General features: G+C 38.9%; 2 protein-coding genes across 2 annotated transcripts; one reads left to right on the forward strand and one right to left on the reverse strand.

Annotated features, from left to right (window-relative positions):
• Positions 1–1,325: 1,325 nt before the first annotated feature.
• On the reverse strand, positions 1,326–8,305 carry LOC117439570 (prospero homeobox protein 1-like). Its single transcript, XM_034075515.2, has 4 exons — positions 7,079–8,305; positions 6,591–6,692; positions 5,821–6,015; positions 1,326–2,937 (listed from the first exon to the last, which is right to left on the reverse strand). The coding sequence occupies exons 1-4, from the start codon at positions 8,303–8,305 to the stop codon at positions 2,707–2,709; spliced, it is 1,755 nt and encodes a 584-aa protein (XP_033931406.1). The 3' UTR covers positions 1,326–2,706.
• A 989-nt stretch (positions 8,306–9,294) lies between these two features.
• LOC117440035 (dihydrolipoyllysine-residue succinyltransferase component of 2-oxoglutarate dehydrogenase complex, mitochondrial-like) lies at positions 9,295–16,944 on the forward strand. Its single transcript, XM_034076242.2, has 15 exons — positions 9,295–9,444; positions 11,945–11,978; positions 12,230–12,272; positions 12,530–12,594; positions 12,679–12,753; positions 12,849–12,904; positions 13,020–13,128; positions 13,677–13,802; positions 13,909–13,982; positions 14,077–14,174; positions 14,298–14,428; positions 14,557–14,630; positions 14,724–14,807; positions 14,928–15,095; positions 15,781–16,944. The coding sequence occupies exons 1-15, from the start codon at positions 9,382–9,384 to the stop codon at positions 15,913–15,915; spliced, it is 1,335 nt and encodes a 444-aa protein (XP_033932133.1). The 5' UTR covers positions 9,295–9,381; the 3' UTR covers positions 15,916–16,944.
• Positions 16,945–17,133: the final 189 nt, after the last annotated feature.

Genomic DNA, 17,133 nt, shown 5'->3' on the forward strand with positions numbered 1-17,133 from the left:
CAAGTATTAGAGATGAATTGCTGCCCCTATTTTTTTGTTTTTTGTATGTGGCCAGATATTACACATTGACCCTGTTTTTTGTTTTTTTTAAAGAAGTAATGTTATGTTTCTCAGTGTGCATGGTTAAGTGAGGAGAACAAAGGAAAGAGTAATGGGCAACATTCATAACGCAAAGCTCAACAGTTTTATACCTTTGTGGGTTGCCTCTCAGTCCCTTAATGGTACTGTGTATTTTGTAAATCAATACAGTTCTATGTACTTGTATTGTCTAGGCTAGAATTAGCCTAACTTGAACTTCACTTCAGCTTGAACGGAGAGTTTCACAAAATAAAGTGTAATGAAAATGCACAATTGCGGGATTGAAAAGGGTGTTTTCTAACCTGTGACCATAACAGTAAATGATATTGGAGAACCTCAATGTTGTCAACAACTCTCAATTTCCATAGAACCACAATTTGTCCTGATGAACTACGGGAAGTTGGGAATACTGGGAATATTGTGAATCAAGTGTTTAAACCATAGACTGTATATATAAATGGACGTAGTGTCCGTGACGTCACCCATAGGATTCTGCAGAGTTGCCGTGAAGCTCTTAGTAGGCGGAGTCGGCCACTAACGGCTCGACTGTGACGTCAGAGTCTAATCCCGCCTGCTCCAAATAAGGGCAAAGAGGCGGAGCCGAGGCTGGACCTGCTGCCTCCGAACTGGAAGTAAACAGAGCTAGCTCAGGCTAAGAAGCTAACATGAAATACATGCATACTAAGTTACTGCTAACAGTGTAGTTCCCCTATATAAACGTTACATTCATAATCAAATGAGACAATCTGCAAGAGAATTTGCTATATTTTTGTTATTCTTAATGCTTGTCATTCACACGTTGAGAAAAGACGGACTCCACCGCCCGGACCTAATGGAGCCGCAGTGGGCTAGCTCCGGGACGCCGGCTGGAGCTAGCCCCCTGTGGCTCCGTTAGCTCCGGCGGCCACCACTGGGATAATTGGGTCCCCTATTAACATTTGCCCCCGTTTAGCATTATGGGCGTCATAGCCATAGACTATAAAAGTCTTACCCAAGGCTGAATCATAAACTAAAATGTATATGTATGCATAAAGGGTTACGTCCTTAGCTGGCTAATAAGTAACAAGCTAAGGCACAATCACCACGAACACGGCTAAAGCTAAAGGGTCAAGTACAGTACTATGACTAACTAACGTTGTAGCCTCTATGGTTGTAGCCTAGCAGAGTGGACAAGTTGCTGTTAGCTGACAGTGAGGCATGTACGTGTCCATCAACGTGACCACGCCCTAATTTATGCAAACACTTTAAGACCCAATATAAATAAAAGGGTCGTGTTAGAAAACAATTCACTCACAGATTCATGATCATGAAGGTGGAATCTAACTATATCAATAATAATATCTATTGCATCCATGGGTAGAAACATGTTTTTTTCTGCTGTAAAGTTGGGCATTTTAACATGGGGGTCTATGGAAATTGCTCCTTTCTGCAGCCAGTCCCTAGCGGCCCATGTATGAACTGCAGTATGTGGCACTTCCGTATTGGCTTCCCGGCTGTTCCCCAGAGTTTGCCGCTTGGTTTAAACCCTGGTTACTTCAATGACAAGTCGAGCCCACAGTGACTTTGCATGACTAGAATAGTATTTTATTTGTTTGTCTTAATTCTATTTTTTTAGACTTTAAACCCCATTTTTACATCGAGAGTAAAGATACAAAAATGTTACCTGTACCACATTCAGCTGATTATTAATGATAGCTAATGGTTGCACAACCCATACAAACATTGTGACATCACCAAGTGGCCAAAATCTGATCAGACAGGTTTTTATATAAATGGATCGGGACAAAAAGAGAGGGAATATTTATTCCTGAAACTTTCCGAATCTCTTTCCTAGAGGGGACACTTAATTTGTGCATAATAGGTGACCTGGGAAATAATTCAAAGACGTTATTTCTAATGCCTATGTTCAAACTGCTTGTTCGTATTTAGTGCACAATTTCAGTCTCACTGAGTGTGATTATCATGGTTAATATGTAAGCAATTAAATTCCGTTTTGAATATACTTTTTATATTTACAAACGTTACACTTGTGAAGCAAATGGCCTACAATTTTACCTGCTGAGAATTTTGTATTTGCACTGAAGACAAAAAATGGATCATCGAAAATTACCGAACACACAGCACCGCTGATGAAGACCATGTTTGATTTTCCTGCGGACATCCAGCCTCAGTGCATCATCTGCAAAGTGGATGGGTATTCATAGTGAGTATGGAAGAAAAACCAAAACACTGTTATTTTGAAAATTACCAATTTTAAAATGTTTGAAATGTAATCTTAATATATTCAGTACATACATATATTTTGACAATAAAGCTCTGCTGTATAATAAATGTGTTTTTTCACTTGTGTTGTGTGGAGCTTTTTTTGACCTTATTAAAGAACAATGACTCTAAAAATGTGTTCTTCTGTTGCACACATTTCACAGATAAAATTGTTATTATGCGTTATTGCTATACAATAAGGTTGATATAGCAAAATACTAATATCAAATGACCTCATGAAAAAAAACAGCCATAGAAGCCTAAATCAGTCTGTTGTATGTGTGGAGACTGGATATGTGCAAGCATGTACATAACTCAATTGTAAAATACAGCAGGTTCTTTATTAAAAACTAAGTACTTTGCTAATCAAGGCGAGTAAGTACACATGGTGACAGTAGCCACTGCGGCACATGATGTCTTCTGATTGGTTGTCATGCAGAGTGATGACTTGAATTGAGCTGGTACGTCACTGTCCAGTTTACTGATCACCTTGTAGATCGCTTTCTTCCACGAGGGATCACGGTCTTTGCCCATTGAAATGGAAATGTAAAATTCTCTTAATGTAATCTCTGCAACCTCCAGGAAACGATCAGGGACCTGTGGTGTCACAGTAGAAGATTGAAAATGTCAAAAACTTTTGCACACATACTGTTTATATTTTACAGAATCGTTATGATGCCTGGAAGACCATAAGGTAAGTAACCAGTCTGAACACAGCAAAGCAAGTACGGTTATTTATAACAATATTCAACCAGTTCAAATTATCAATAAACTCTACCACAGTAACCAAAGAATGGATTCAGTTGATCATATTGTTTTATGACGAATGCTAATTCTGAAAATATGAAATTGCCAATCAAGTCAAAAGCATGACGTTTTTCAATTAAATAATTGTCTGTTGTCAAATGTTTAGCAAAATGAGGTAACACACTGGATCTTGAGGCTATGGCCCAAAGATGAGCCTTTGCAGTACTACGGGCTTGGTGTATGTGGCGAGATTGACAGGAAAAACACCAGTGGCCTTTTTGATATACTTTGATCCAAAACACATGCAATTATCATTCATTGGTGCCGCCAAGGAGAGCAACGTGGAAATATTCAAGATTGTAACGTAAAAAAACAAACATACTTTGGTGTACAGGTTATTGTCCAGCTTTTTCCTCACCACCATTTGATCAAAAGGCCTACTTACATACATCAGAGCTTAGAGTAAATCTACCATGACATATTGTGAGCACATTTGTGCTCCCCAGAGGATGGACCCTATTATGTTTTGAAAATCCATTGTGCACACAGACTGTTTGGCCATGCCCTTAACAGTTAACCTTCAACTCAAAATGAGGCCTGAGAAAGGGTTTCCTCTATGGTCATGAGATGTCAGTATGTACTGTTTGAGTGCATGTTGATGCTTTGCAGTACAGTGCCAGTGTGTGATTCATTAAAAAAACAGTTGAGGTCCAACTCTAAAAAGAGCATTTACTCTTTAAATTGTGCAAACTCAAGCTGATAAATAAAAAAAGACAGTCTCTGCTTTCATTCCGTCTATCATGCACATTTGATTTCAGCGCCCACACCCAACATCACTGCTGGGTGTCCATGTGTGTAATCTGTCTGACCTGAGACCAAACGGTCATCAAATCATTGTGATTATAATGCTGAACAAAAATTTGGAGATAAACTGAAGAACAATAACATCTTAATTGTGTTTCATGAGAAGACTCAAGGAGGGAAGGTTGAGAGTCTGTCACTCATCAGAAAACAAACCTAGAAACTATAAGGTGGTCATGTTATGTTTAGGCATGTTGTTTTTCAATTGTTTTGTTGTCCTTTGTAGTATTTTCTCTAACCTTTGACACTTCAAGATGAATGTTTTCAGATTATTTCCATTACACTGGTCCTTTTTCACTCATTTTAAGTCGTGTAAAAATACTTGGAAATGTCAACGTCAATTTTATCCAACAAAAATCTTACTTATTAACACATCTTAAATGTGTTAATTAATCTGAGCGTTATGCAGCTTTAAAAGAGTACAGAGCAGGAGGCTGTTCGTCCTTCTTGTGTGGAGCTTGGTGATTTAAGTCACTTTAAAGAAAATGTAAAACATTAGAATAATAATAAATAATGTTAATTTATTAATGTATTTTCTTTCTTTTTTTAAAAAGAGTTATCTGGCTCCAAAAACCTTATTTGAATTCGTAATTCATATCCGTTTTAAAGTATATATTCCTAAATGTGCAGTAAGCTTTTTCCTTATAACACATTAATGCATGAGAAATTTCATATTTAATTCAACATCACAAATATTTTTATTTTATATAATGTGCATGGATTTATAATTCCTATACACCAAAAAAGTAATATAATGACAAGTCAACATTTTGATGGCACATCAACCACAGTGTGAAATAACTCTTTCAGTGGTAAATGTTATACTGAACACAAATGGAACAAACTAAATGACTTAAAATCTCCAAAATATGTTTATATTTAAACTTAACAAAGTAAAAAATTACACAAATTATTTTGACATGTATTTCACAGCATGCTACTCCAGGCAGCCATTATTATGTGTATTAATCAGCTGTGTTCATTATCATAGTATTCACTCTTGTGAAATAAATATAAGTAAATTACTTCTAAAACTAATTTCCTATCACTCTATTTTATCTTTCTCACTGCTGCTGAAATATATTTGTGTACTATTTGTACTAGTTAGTAGAAATAATATTAAAGCTATGTTGCTTTATGTTAAATATGTGACAGTCTGTGAACATTATTAACTGTGCTATAATAGAAATTAGGACAATATACTAAATACGACAAAATATACTTGGAGTCCCACAATTCTTTGCAGCATGTGTTCTTGAATATTAAATAACTATTTCTGCCTAGTGTTTACTTTATCATAAGTATAACTATCTATGTATTTGGTGTGTCTGTTAGTAGTTTTGCTGTTGTAATGTGATTACATTTGAATGTTGAGAGAGTGGCTTCGCTACCCAACATATATATTTCTGTGGTTTATTCCTCATGTTGAAAATAATAATGCAGTAGCTCTGGCTAAAATAAAGTCACCTTCTTTCTATACTTTCAGTAAAAAGCAAGCATGAATGAAAATAATCAAATTTATTATGTGTGTATTTTACATCATTACTATTTACTGTGTATACTATAACGTAAACAAATAAAGGAACACTTCTATTTAGTTAATCTTGAAGAGGAACTATAATGTATGCAAGTTATAAATAAGGAGACGCATCGAGCAGACATAAGAAAATGATGCTTTGAAACAATTCAACACACACACACATCTAATAAAAGTAAATAATGTGTTGGACTGTACAAAAATAAGACCATGACATGATCCCCCTGGAAGCTCCCAAAGCAACACAAATAACTGAGTGACAAATCAATGAAGCAAATATGACCACTATGTAATGCTCTCAGGGCAGTAAGACATTCAGTGTAGCAGCAGTTTACCTGGAAGTCGTTGGCTTTGTTATAGTGCATGTTGAGAGCTCTGAAAAGTTCTGATTGTCTCTCCACAGTCAGACCCCGCACGTCGGAGACTCCTTCGGTGAGAGCGTGCCGGGCGAACTTCTCCATCTGGATGTAGAAAAACTCCCTGAAGTTACTGAACCACTTGATGAGCTGAGAGGTGATGCAGCGCGAGAACTGAGGAAAAAACACAGGGACGGGTGAGTGAAATGAAGTGGGTAATTTAATATATTATAAATAATTTGTTTCTATGTGAGAGAGAAGGGGATAATCATTATTTACTGTATTAAAAATATAAAGCAAATAAAACATGAATAAACGTTAATAAAAGTATTTTACCACATTGATACCATTTTTACAGTTTTTCAGATTTACGGAATTGCAATAGTGATGTGTTTATAATCCTGATCTGATTGCTTGATGTTATTGCTATTGACAAATAAAAAAACAATTGTATTTTCTTGTCTGGGACTGATTATTTATTTATAGAGATGCACTATTGAGGAATCAAACTGGTTTGGGATCATCAAAACAAGCCGCAGGTTCAAAAACCGACATTTTCAGACTGCTTAAATGTTATATTTGTCCTCAGAATCAGCAAAAAATATGTCCAGTTAAAAGCAAAACACGGTGACTTTCCAAAAATGTTTAAGAATCTGTATTCCTTACAGTAAAATGAAGTCATGTTTTATAAAATTATCTATTAAAATCACACATGTGTAAGAATTGCACTTTTGATTAATATTTCTTACCTGCACATCATGGAAACACATCTTTAGCACCAGGGAACTCGGGTAGCGCGTGTAGAAGAACATGAGCTTTGCTTTCTTCAGATGATTTGTGGTCAGACCCTCCTGTATGCACCAGTGTTAAGGGTAAACACACACACCCTAAACATGACTGGACTGGTTACATTGTCCCTCCATTAAATCGTTACAACTTGGGAAAAATAGAAAGTCAACTGGAAATGTTGTTTAAAATGTGAAAGATCAAAGAGATAACTTGTTGGATTCTAAAAGGTGAAAAGTAATTTAAGTAAGAAGAAAGAATACCGTCAAAGAAAAGGTTGTGATTTGGAACTGTAATAAGCCAATGAAAAGATATTTCTGGTAGGTAAAGACAGCTGATTAAGAAGCTTATACAAGGAGAGAGTAAAACGTTCTCTCACTGCTGATTGAGACTTAAACTCTCAAGAAAACAGAATCAAATATCAAAAGTATGACTGCATTGTAAAGGATACATTCAGCATGTACAGGTTGGTCTTCACTAGGCAGTCAGACTCTATATTGACATGAGGGAGACCAGGGCTTTCCATCAGCGTGGGGTCCACAGACCTGGAGTTGACCTTCGACCTCACTTTGATTGAATTCCGAAGGGTGTCAAAGTTTGCCGGACCAACTCTGGAGCATGCATCCTGAGAGCACCTGAGGGCATGTTGACGGACAGCTTCGTGATTCCTCTCTGACGGCTGATCTTTAGAGTCATGATTCCCGAACAGGATTGGAGGTTGTGGACGATGGTGAAGGACAAACTTGTTTTCCAGTTGAGGCTTTTGTACGACCAGAGACAGAGCTTCGGTTTGAACATCTGGGACTTGCACCTCTGCATTTCCACAACAGGTTAGTCCTGATTCATCTTCACCAACTGATGACTGAAGACGTATATCTGTCTCTGCATTCCCCTCAATGTTTGTTTGTATAAGTGGCATGCTTTTGAAAATAGAGTCAACGCTCCTACTGACAGCTCTGGACAGCTCGTACTTTAAAACCTCTGCCATCAGCTTTATTCTCTCGGGTTGGGATTGGAAGTAGCTCATCACCGACTTGCGTCCTTGATATTCTCTACTTGAGCTGGTCTGAAACTCACTGTATGAATCTGTGAATGCGTCCCTTGGAGATGTTTCAGGAGATTCGTCTTTAGTGTCGATTACTTCGTCCACATGGTCGAACCTTGCTCTGAGATGCTGATTCTCCAGCTGCTTTCCTGCTCTCTGGCTGCCAAATCCACTCGTTTCCACGTAGTCCTGCTCATGTATCGTTTCCTTTTCCTGCGTGCCGTCTGTCTTCACGCATTGGTTTCTGGTCACATTGGTGCAGTGCATACCTGGAGAGCTGGTCATGCCTTTGATGATATGTTCTACTCTGGCACGCTTTGCCTGATGGCCACTGTTTAAGTTCCACTCATCATGACCACAGGAACTGGATGCAGGAAACGGGTGCCTTCTTATGGGTGAATGTCCAGTCGTGCTGTCTTTGGATGGATTCATCAAACTTGAACCAGCATCCCCACTTCTGTAATAGGCACTCTCCGATAGCATTTTTCGGTCCTCACTGTTTTTGTGTGCTGACACATCTACATTTGATAGCACAGGGTCCAGTTGAAAAGAGGAGAGATGCTCTGCGTGAAAGCCGTCAAGGCAAATGCTGCTAGAAGAATACATACCTTCACTCCAAACACTTGGATTCATGCCTTATGGGGTTTAAAAAAGACAGTACTGTGATGGAAAAACATAATTAATTACTGATGCAGGTGTGGTGAGAAATTCCTAATAAAATGTCATTCAAGTGAACGGAAATACTTTTCAACTTTAAGACATAACACAACAATAATGGATCTTTATTTCTCTATTTCAGACTTGATTCAAAAATGTAAAAAGTATATCACATTCTAGTTTTATATGACAGTAAAGAAATATTAAAAACTAAAATGTGAACATTAGAAAAATAAAGAGCACATACACAGTATTATGAAACCCACCTGTTGCCTGTAGAAAAAGACCCCAGAAGGCTGCAGATCTGGAGCTTTCTGTTGCAGGAGTGACTATTTGTAGCGGTCCAGCTGAAAGACCCTCCAAAAAATAGGAGGTGTGGCCAAATATGCCACCCTATCCCATCCCGACCTGCACATAATTAAGTTGATGTGAACTGAAGACAACCCACTGTATATATTTCCTTGTCCTGTTTCTGTTGTTGTGCAGGTATTGGTACATTTACCATCTAAAAAATACTTTTATTTTGTCCTTTTTATGATGTTTGTCAGATTGTAGTTGTTATTCAGTATGGAGCTTTGCAGGATCTTCAGCTACACTGCTTCTGCAACATGTTTTACCATACTACTTTTTTTTGTATAGCATCTTCCTAACAGTTTTCAGATAACATCAAACATTTACAACACTTTATATATTTGATTTGTGTATTGAGTAGCCCAATTCCACAAACCCTTTTCGGTTACAGCTATCAATATTTTTGGACTGTCTACATTCTACCGAGCACCAGCTTTGGTAATAGCAATCATATTAAGGTATGTAACAATGCATGATAAAAATGGATAAAACATAAAACAACTGTAATTGCTGTTTGAGTCGCGGAATTTGACGGGCCACAGGCTTTGGTTTAACCATAGGCTGTACATATAAAGGGTACACATGCCGGTCCCTCACACACCCCTCCCATTCTAACCGCAATGGTTCATCCCACTCGGAGCTTCCGCACCGCTTCTTCAACTGCTGTCAGATAACAAGGAACACAGCTGCAAGCTAGCGCTATGTTATCACGATCCAGATGTGCTTACAGGACGCTTGGTCGCTCCCTGTCAGCGGTCAGCCAGGTATGTTGGAAAGAAACACTGAACTGATTCTGTGGAATAACTCTGTAATGATAAAAACTTGAATAAAACAAGACGCACCTAGCTGTTAGCTACCGTTAGCTTGTGAAGAGGCCTCACCTACCAAGGGCAGACACACTGACAGCTTTAGAGGAGGCTTGGGACGTTACGTTTGAAGAGAACAGTATCTATATCTGACTATTAAAACAATATATGTATTTCATGTCGCTGTCAACTATATTATTTTTGTTTCAATACCTGGCTTACTACTTTAGCCCTCTTGACAGGCTAATGTTAGCATGTTTTGGTGTCCTGTGTTTGTAAGACTGAGGTGTATGTCTCAGCTGACCTGACAGAAATAGCCAATGTCAAGTTAGACATATATGTGCTGCTTGGCTCTGCCCTCACAAGCTTCAGCTGTCTTTTCATTGCTTTGAGCAGGTATTGAACTGAGTGTTGACGAGGAGGTCAGCTTGTGTGTCTTGTCAGGGTTAAGAAGTGTAGTTCTCCATACTTCAAGGAGACTTGTGCTAGTGTTTACAGTGGACTAAGGCCGAGTGTTTGTTTTAAAATGACAAGATAGTGGTGTTTGTAGGGTTGCAAAGGAGCGGGCATTTCCGGAAAGTTTCCATGGGAAGTTAAGCTGGGGAATTTTGGAAATATGTGATGCAAAATTAAACAAAAAACATGACATTTCAACAATTTCTTCTTTTTTTTAAGTAGGTAGAACAAAACAAGTTTTAATTATTTTATTAAACAATTATTTGTTTCATTGAAGAACGAAAACAGGAATGTTGAGTTAAATATTACTCATCCCCCCAACCCCACTCGATAAAAAGTGAACAAAAATGCACCCCCCATCCAAAAATCACCACAAAGTCCCATTCAACATTTTAAATGAAAAGAGCCCTTCTCCCTCCAAAAAGTCACATTTAAACATGCAAATCTTCCTTCAAGCAATCCTCCGCTCTTCCTGGGCCTCATCAACAACTCACCAACTCTTCCTCTTCCTCTTCAGTGTCACTGTCCAGCCTGTTGAGGATGGCTCTGTGTCCGGCTCAAAGAGCCTTAGGTTTGCCCGAATGCCAACCAGTTTTTCCACTCTCACATTTGTGAGCCTGTTGCGAACCTTTGTGTGGTCTCAATAGCCATGCAGTAAGCAGTGTGCTATGGCATGGGTATTCAAGTGTACTTGAATGGCATCTGTTTGTTTTAGTCAAGATTATGCTAAAATATACTTTCCCCAACTAAATGTAAGTTCCCTATGAAGAGCCAACCTTCAATTTAGAAAATTCCCAGTTTATTCCCATAAATTCCCGTTAATTCCTATGGAAAGTTTCTATCTTTGAAAATTCCCGGAATTTTGCAACCCTAGGTGTTTGAGTTGTATTGTCTCATACTGAGGTGTTGCTATACATTTGTCCACCCAATTGATGTCCGCTAACTTTCTCACACACTTACAGTAAAGAATCTGAACATAATAACCTTCATGGAGGCAGGATTTATTGCAGGGTATTCATTTAATGAGGTGTACAAAATAAAACATTTATAAAAATGTATTGACTTTATTAGTCAAGGTTGCAACTAATTATTTGTTCATTATCGTTTTGGTTTTGAATATTAAATCAATGAATGTCCTGCAGGACCTCAGGACCTTGTCTTTCAATTGATAGATCAGATCTTGACATCTTGAATCGAAAATAGTTTTTGCTCTTGGTATACTGGGTAATATGTATTTAAAGTTCTATTTATTGCAGGGTGGTTCTGTTATACTGCCTTCATTAACTTTTCAAATGTGCATCTGTAATAACGCAAACTTTTTGTTTGTTTTAAATCTATCCTTTTTTTTTTAAATAATCCTAGAGTTTGAGGAGAAAAACTCAAATGGAAGGGATTGACAATATGAAGGCTTTAACCTATATGTTTGTTGTGTATCGGCCAGTGTAATGTTGTACACTAGGCGTTTTGATGGTTACATTTTCAGCGCCAGTTGTTCTAGTGAGTCAGAGCAGTGAAAACACAAGCTTTGACCTAGTGTAAATATGACATTTCTGACAACTCCACCCAGCTCTGGCATCCTACATCTGTAGAGTTCGCATTAAGTAACAAACAACTCCACCAGATAGACATCGGTGAAGAAGCCAGAACTAGGCAGGCGTCTTCACAAGAGGCTCTGCCCTCAAAACACCCACACACATGAGTCATACAGTAAGCAATGTGGCGCAGTCAACATCTCGGCCACCATTGAAAAGATCAAGCACTTTGGAGTTTACTTAAGCTTGTTGCTGCAGCAGTTTAAGTAGGCTCAATAACTCTTTAACCTCTGTGCAAGATTTATGGGGAAAGTCATCTATTGTTTTTAAAGCTTACTTTAAGCTAAATACAGGTTCAGAATGGGGAGCGCCACTAATCATAATCACACTAATGGGATTTAAAAAGCTGCCGGTATAATATAATTTATATGAAACAGATTTTGACTGTTTTCCTTTTCTTTCTTTTTTAGGCCAATAATGTGCTGGTCCGACAAAGTGTATCAGGTAAGTGTGCCTCTGAGAGTATACTAGACCTTTAAGAACCTTATCAGTAACCGCACTCCAAATGGTATCGCTCGTGATTAAACAAACTGAGTGGATTACCCAAAGCAGAGTAAGTGATGCTTGTTGAGTGAGTAAGATGCCCTAGAAACCCACAAGTGGTTCATTCGAGCGCTCGGAGAACTCACATCTGTGTTGGAGCCTCAGGAGAAGCACGGGTTGATTTACTTTCTCTTTTCTTTTTCCCTCCGAAGGCCTACCTGTCTGCAGCCAGGTAGTTTACAGGAATTCACAGCCGTAAGTGCTCTCTCCCATTCTGTTGTCTGTCTTTGAATGCCTCTCCGTAACCACTACTGCATGTTTCAAAACTCTTCAGCATTGTCAGTGTTAGATCTGTGGATGTATTAATGCATAACAGTATGTTAAAAGGGATTTTAAATGTAATGTAGATTAATTAGGAAGGCTGTTGATCAGTATTCTGTGTGTGTCTGTTTTAACACAATCATTTAGTTTGTCCAGAATTCAAAAGTAACCGTGATTTTCTCAACATTTAGATGTGAATTTCCATCATCAGGGAATGTCTTCCACATCAGATACTTCAGGACATCTGCTGTCCACAGTACGTGTTGCAACAACATCATGTCATGAAGACAACCATGCCGAGTGTTGAATTTATAGCAACCGCTGTTTTGTTTCTGCACAGGGGATGAGGTGGTCACAGTCAACACTCCTGCGTTTGCAGAGTCTGTTACAGAGGGGGACGTGAGGTGGGAGAAGGGTTAGTACTCCTCAACATATCAGAATGTCACAGGTCTAAGTGTCCCACGTAGCCATGAACATGAACTGCATCATCTTTTATTGTTTGTGTTTTAGCTGTGGGCGACTCGGTGTCAGAAGATGAAGTGGTGTGTGAAATTGAGACAGACAAGGTATGAACAAGAAAGACAATCAACTGTTAATTCATTGCTATGACCTTTGATGAATGTTTCCTTCGAACAGAGCATGACAAATATTTACTAGTAAAAAGGTCTGTCGCACTTCCAGACCTCAGTACAAGTCCCCGCTCCAGCATCTGGTGTCATCGAGGAGCTGCTGGTGCCTGATGGAGAGAAAGTAGAATCTGGGATGCCGCTCTTCAAACTCCGGAAAGGAGGTACGCGTAGTTATCGTCACTAAACAAACCTGTACAACAAACTTTTAATATGCTCGAGTTTCAGTCATGAAACACTACGTTTTTGATACTGTGCAATTTAAACTTCACACTAATGCTTTACTCTCCCTTAATAATACACAGTTTACAATTACCGCAATCAGTTAACGTTTTTGAAACATCGAGCCATTTTTCTATTCTTGGTACTATGTATTACTTCCAGCCGAGCAGACGTCTATACTTCCCACTGTGCTGTACATTTATGTATCGACTGCTGTAGCATTACAGGTGTTGCTGTGAATCTGCTGACTGTATCGAATTATGACGCATATTGAGCCAAAGTGTACTAAGATAAGATGGACCTTTTATTAATCCCCGTGAGGGATTCAGTAGTTCAAACGGCAACACGATGAAACACGGCACAGATTCTCACAGATTAATAAAATCAAAATGATAAACTATGAAATGAGAAATGAATACAAAATGAGCATGATACTACGTCATCATGAGGCCCATACTACATTTGTCCTTATTCACTTCTGTCTCCCCAGTCGTTGCTGCGAAAGCTGCCCCCGCCCCGGCTGCAGAGGCCCCAGCTGCAGCCCCTCCCCCCCCACCACCTCCAGCCCTCACTGCCATGCCTCCAGTGCCACTGCAGGCTGCCCAAGCCAAACCCAGTGAGTTTCCTTCTGTAGCATCTAAATCCACATCCTGCAGAAAGCATTGTACGTTATATACGAGCAAACTGTTAACATATCATTCTGTCTTTCCTTCTTTATCAAGTGTCTGCCATCAAGCCCACAGTGGCAGCTCCCGCCCCCCCTCTCCCAGCATTAGGGGGCAGAGGAGAAAACAGGGTAACACACATGAAACCCTCCTGATGTTCGGTCATTTGTTTTGATTGTTCTTTGACATTGTTATAGGAATGATGTATTTTCTCTTTCTCTACAGGTGAAGATGAACCGCATGAGGTTGAGGATCGCCCAGAGGTTAAAGGAGGCCCAGGAAACCTGCGCCATGTTGACCACCTTCAACGAGGTGGACATGAGGTGAGCTGGAACCAGTGATTCTATCTGTCTTTATAGTGTATACAGTTCAATGGACACATGCCATTGGTTCAGGAGGTTTTCCTACCGAACACACTCCTTAATACTTCCTTCATTTTGCTTCAGCAACATCCAGGACATGAGGAAACTCCATAAGGATGCTTTCTTGAAGAAGCACAACATCAAGCTGGGTTTCATGTCGGCCTTTGTGAAGGCTGCTGCTCACGCTCTGACCGACCAGCCTGCCGTCAATGCCGGTGAGACAATGTTCTTCTTTCACTTTAAATGTTTACTTTCCCCAATGTAGTTTACTCCCTGCCTAGAATCATTCTTTAAATGTGTCCATTTCTTTTTTCTTACTCGCATCCTTATATGCTTTTACCAGTTATCGATGATTCAACCAAAGAGATCGTCTACAGGGAGTACGTAGACATCAGTGTCGCTGTGTCAACTCCAAAGGTATTTTTGGATAAGAAAAAAATATATATATATAATCTTTTTAAATTGCAGCTGTTAAGCCTCTTAATGCTTCGTACACCTGTGTTTGTTTAGGGGCTCGTTGTGCCGGTGATCCGTAATGTTGAGACCATGAACTTCGCTGACATTGAGAAAACCATTAATGCATTGGGAGAAAAGGTACACATCTTTATGCAATAGAAATGTGTCATTTTAAAATGCTATGCTATTTTGATTTAAACCAATATCTTTTTAAATGTATTAGAAAAAATGTGAAATGTATTTGTTGTTGTGCTTTAGGCCCGTGGCAATCAGCTAGCTGTTGAAGATATGGACGGAGGCACCTTCACCATCAGCAACGGCGGCGTGTTTGGCTCCATGTTTGGCACGCCCATCATCAACCCCCCCCAGTCTGCCATCCTCGGCATGCATGGCATCTTCGACCGTCCTGTGGCCATCAACGGCAAGGTGGGAGCTGTGTGTCTGTAGACGCAGATTATTGTTATTATGTAGAGCAGTACCAAATAGTTCAAAGCCTCTCGTACATAATGTTAACATTCTTATTTTGAATCAATATTTGATTTCTGAGCTGTTTTTGTTATTATCATGAGGATTAAACCCTGTATTATTGCCGAGTTCTAGAGAAAATGTAGTCTACACTAACATAACTAGTATTTTTCTGTTTGTAGAATTGGATTCCAGATTAGTCGGATTAATTCTGATTTGTGTGATTCAAATATTTCCAATAATTCCAGAGCGTGAACATTTGCAAATTATTAAGAAAAAGATATATGTAATTATTCTTACATTTCACAATGTGTTTTTATCTGATAACCGATTAAGCTGCAATCAATATGTTGTTATTTTGCCTCGGAGACAACAGCTTGCTAATCAAACGGCACCATGCATCTTATTAATATAACCACAATAAAGACAAATCATTAGTTTTAGGGTAATGACATCATACAATATGGAGACCGGCATTTTAAGCTTTGTTTGAAAACCTCAATAGAAGCTTAACATGTACAAAAATGACATTCTGCAAAGCCCTACAGTAACGTCTTGCTGTAAAAGTATCACTAAAAAAAGAGTGACTTCAATAGTGTCACGGTAAACTCAACCATAAGTAATACACCTCCTTCTGCTCTGGCAGGTGGAGATCCGCCCCATGATGTACGTGGCTCTGACATACGACCACCGACTGGTCGACGGCAGAGAAGCGGTGACTTTCCTCCGCAAGATCAAAGCCGTGGTGGAAGACCCACGAGTGCTGCTTCTGGACATGTGATGTTTCTCCAGCCACATTACTCTTATTCAAAGCTGCATCAAATGAACTCCACCTCACAAAACACGCACAAATCGTACAAAATTGACTAAACGACTTTGGTTGTCCCTTCATCTGTTCAGAATGCAGGAGGATATTAAAGTAGTGTTTAAACACCAAATGGAGCTAAGATATATGGTTTTATCTTTAGAGAATATACTTAAAATGGGCTTTGGCTAGATCAACAGAGCATCTTGACTTGGTTTTGCTAAATTTGAGACATGTCACTCTACAGTTAAACGTCTCAGGACTAAGATTGGCACACGCATGCTTAAGATGTTTAAGATAAGTCATACGGGTGTGTTATGATACCCATGTGCTCTTCAGATGGACATATGAAGTAGTAGATGAACACATTTGTGAAATCATAAAACAAAATGGCTTCTCCTGGCAACAATAACCTTCATGGCTTTCTCCCCTTCTCGTTACTTGGAGCTCCTGAGCCACTTTATCCACAGCCGGGCAAAGCGGAGCTCATTCAAATGAGTTCAAGATGTCTTTTAATGTTAACAAAGGATTGAGAGAATTCCTTGGTTTCCGGCTTGTAACTGTAACTACCGACAGCCTTGATTAACGAAAAAACCAGGAAACCAGGTTTTTGGATAAATGGCGTGTCTATGTCTGGAGGCGACTCCTGTTATATTCCTGCTTCACATATTCATCCATGTCTTGCATCCTTTTTATTTACACCTGCATTGCAGATCCTTTGTCCATGTAAGTATAAACATGTTGATCAAACTGTTACAAGCTTTTAGTAAAACGGACACACATGAACTCACTATTCAACCATACAAACAAAAACCAACCACTGTATGTTTTTTTACAGTATATTGTTTCTTTTTGGGCAATTTGTTGGGAGAAATGTTCAAAACGCACAATTTGACAGCAGGTTGAGCTTCAATGTTGGACGAGATTTTCATTATGCTATCCTATATATAAAATACTTGTATCTATTTAAAGAAACAGTTTTAAACATTAAACATCTCAAGAGTTTTATGTACTGAAATGTGTCTTTCTACATTTACTTTGACTACTAATAACATTGTACATAATGATTTTCAAGACGCTAAACGATCCCTCCATTCAATTTTCCATTAACTAAATGATCCATTAGTTTACAACAACTTTGACAATTGGTTTAATGTTTTAGAGTCACAGGCTCTAGAATCGGAATGTTTCCTA

This window comes from Pseudochaenichthys georgianus, chromosome 24, assembly GCF_902827115.2.
Source record: "Pseudochaenichthys georgianus chromosome 24, fPseGeo1.2, whole genome shotgun sequence".
NCBI classification, from domain to species: domain Eukaryota; kingdom Metazoa; phylum Chordata; class Actinopteri; order Perciformes; family Channichthyidae; genus Pseudochaenichthys; species Pseudochaenichthys georgianus.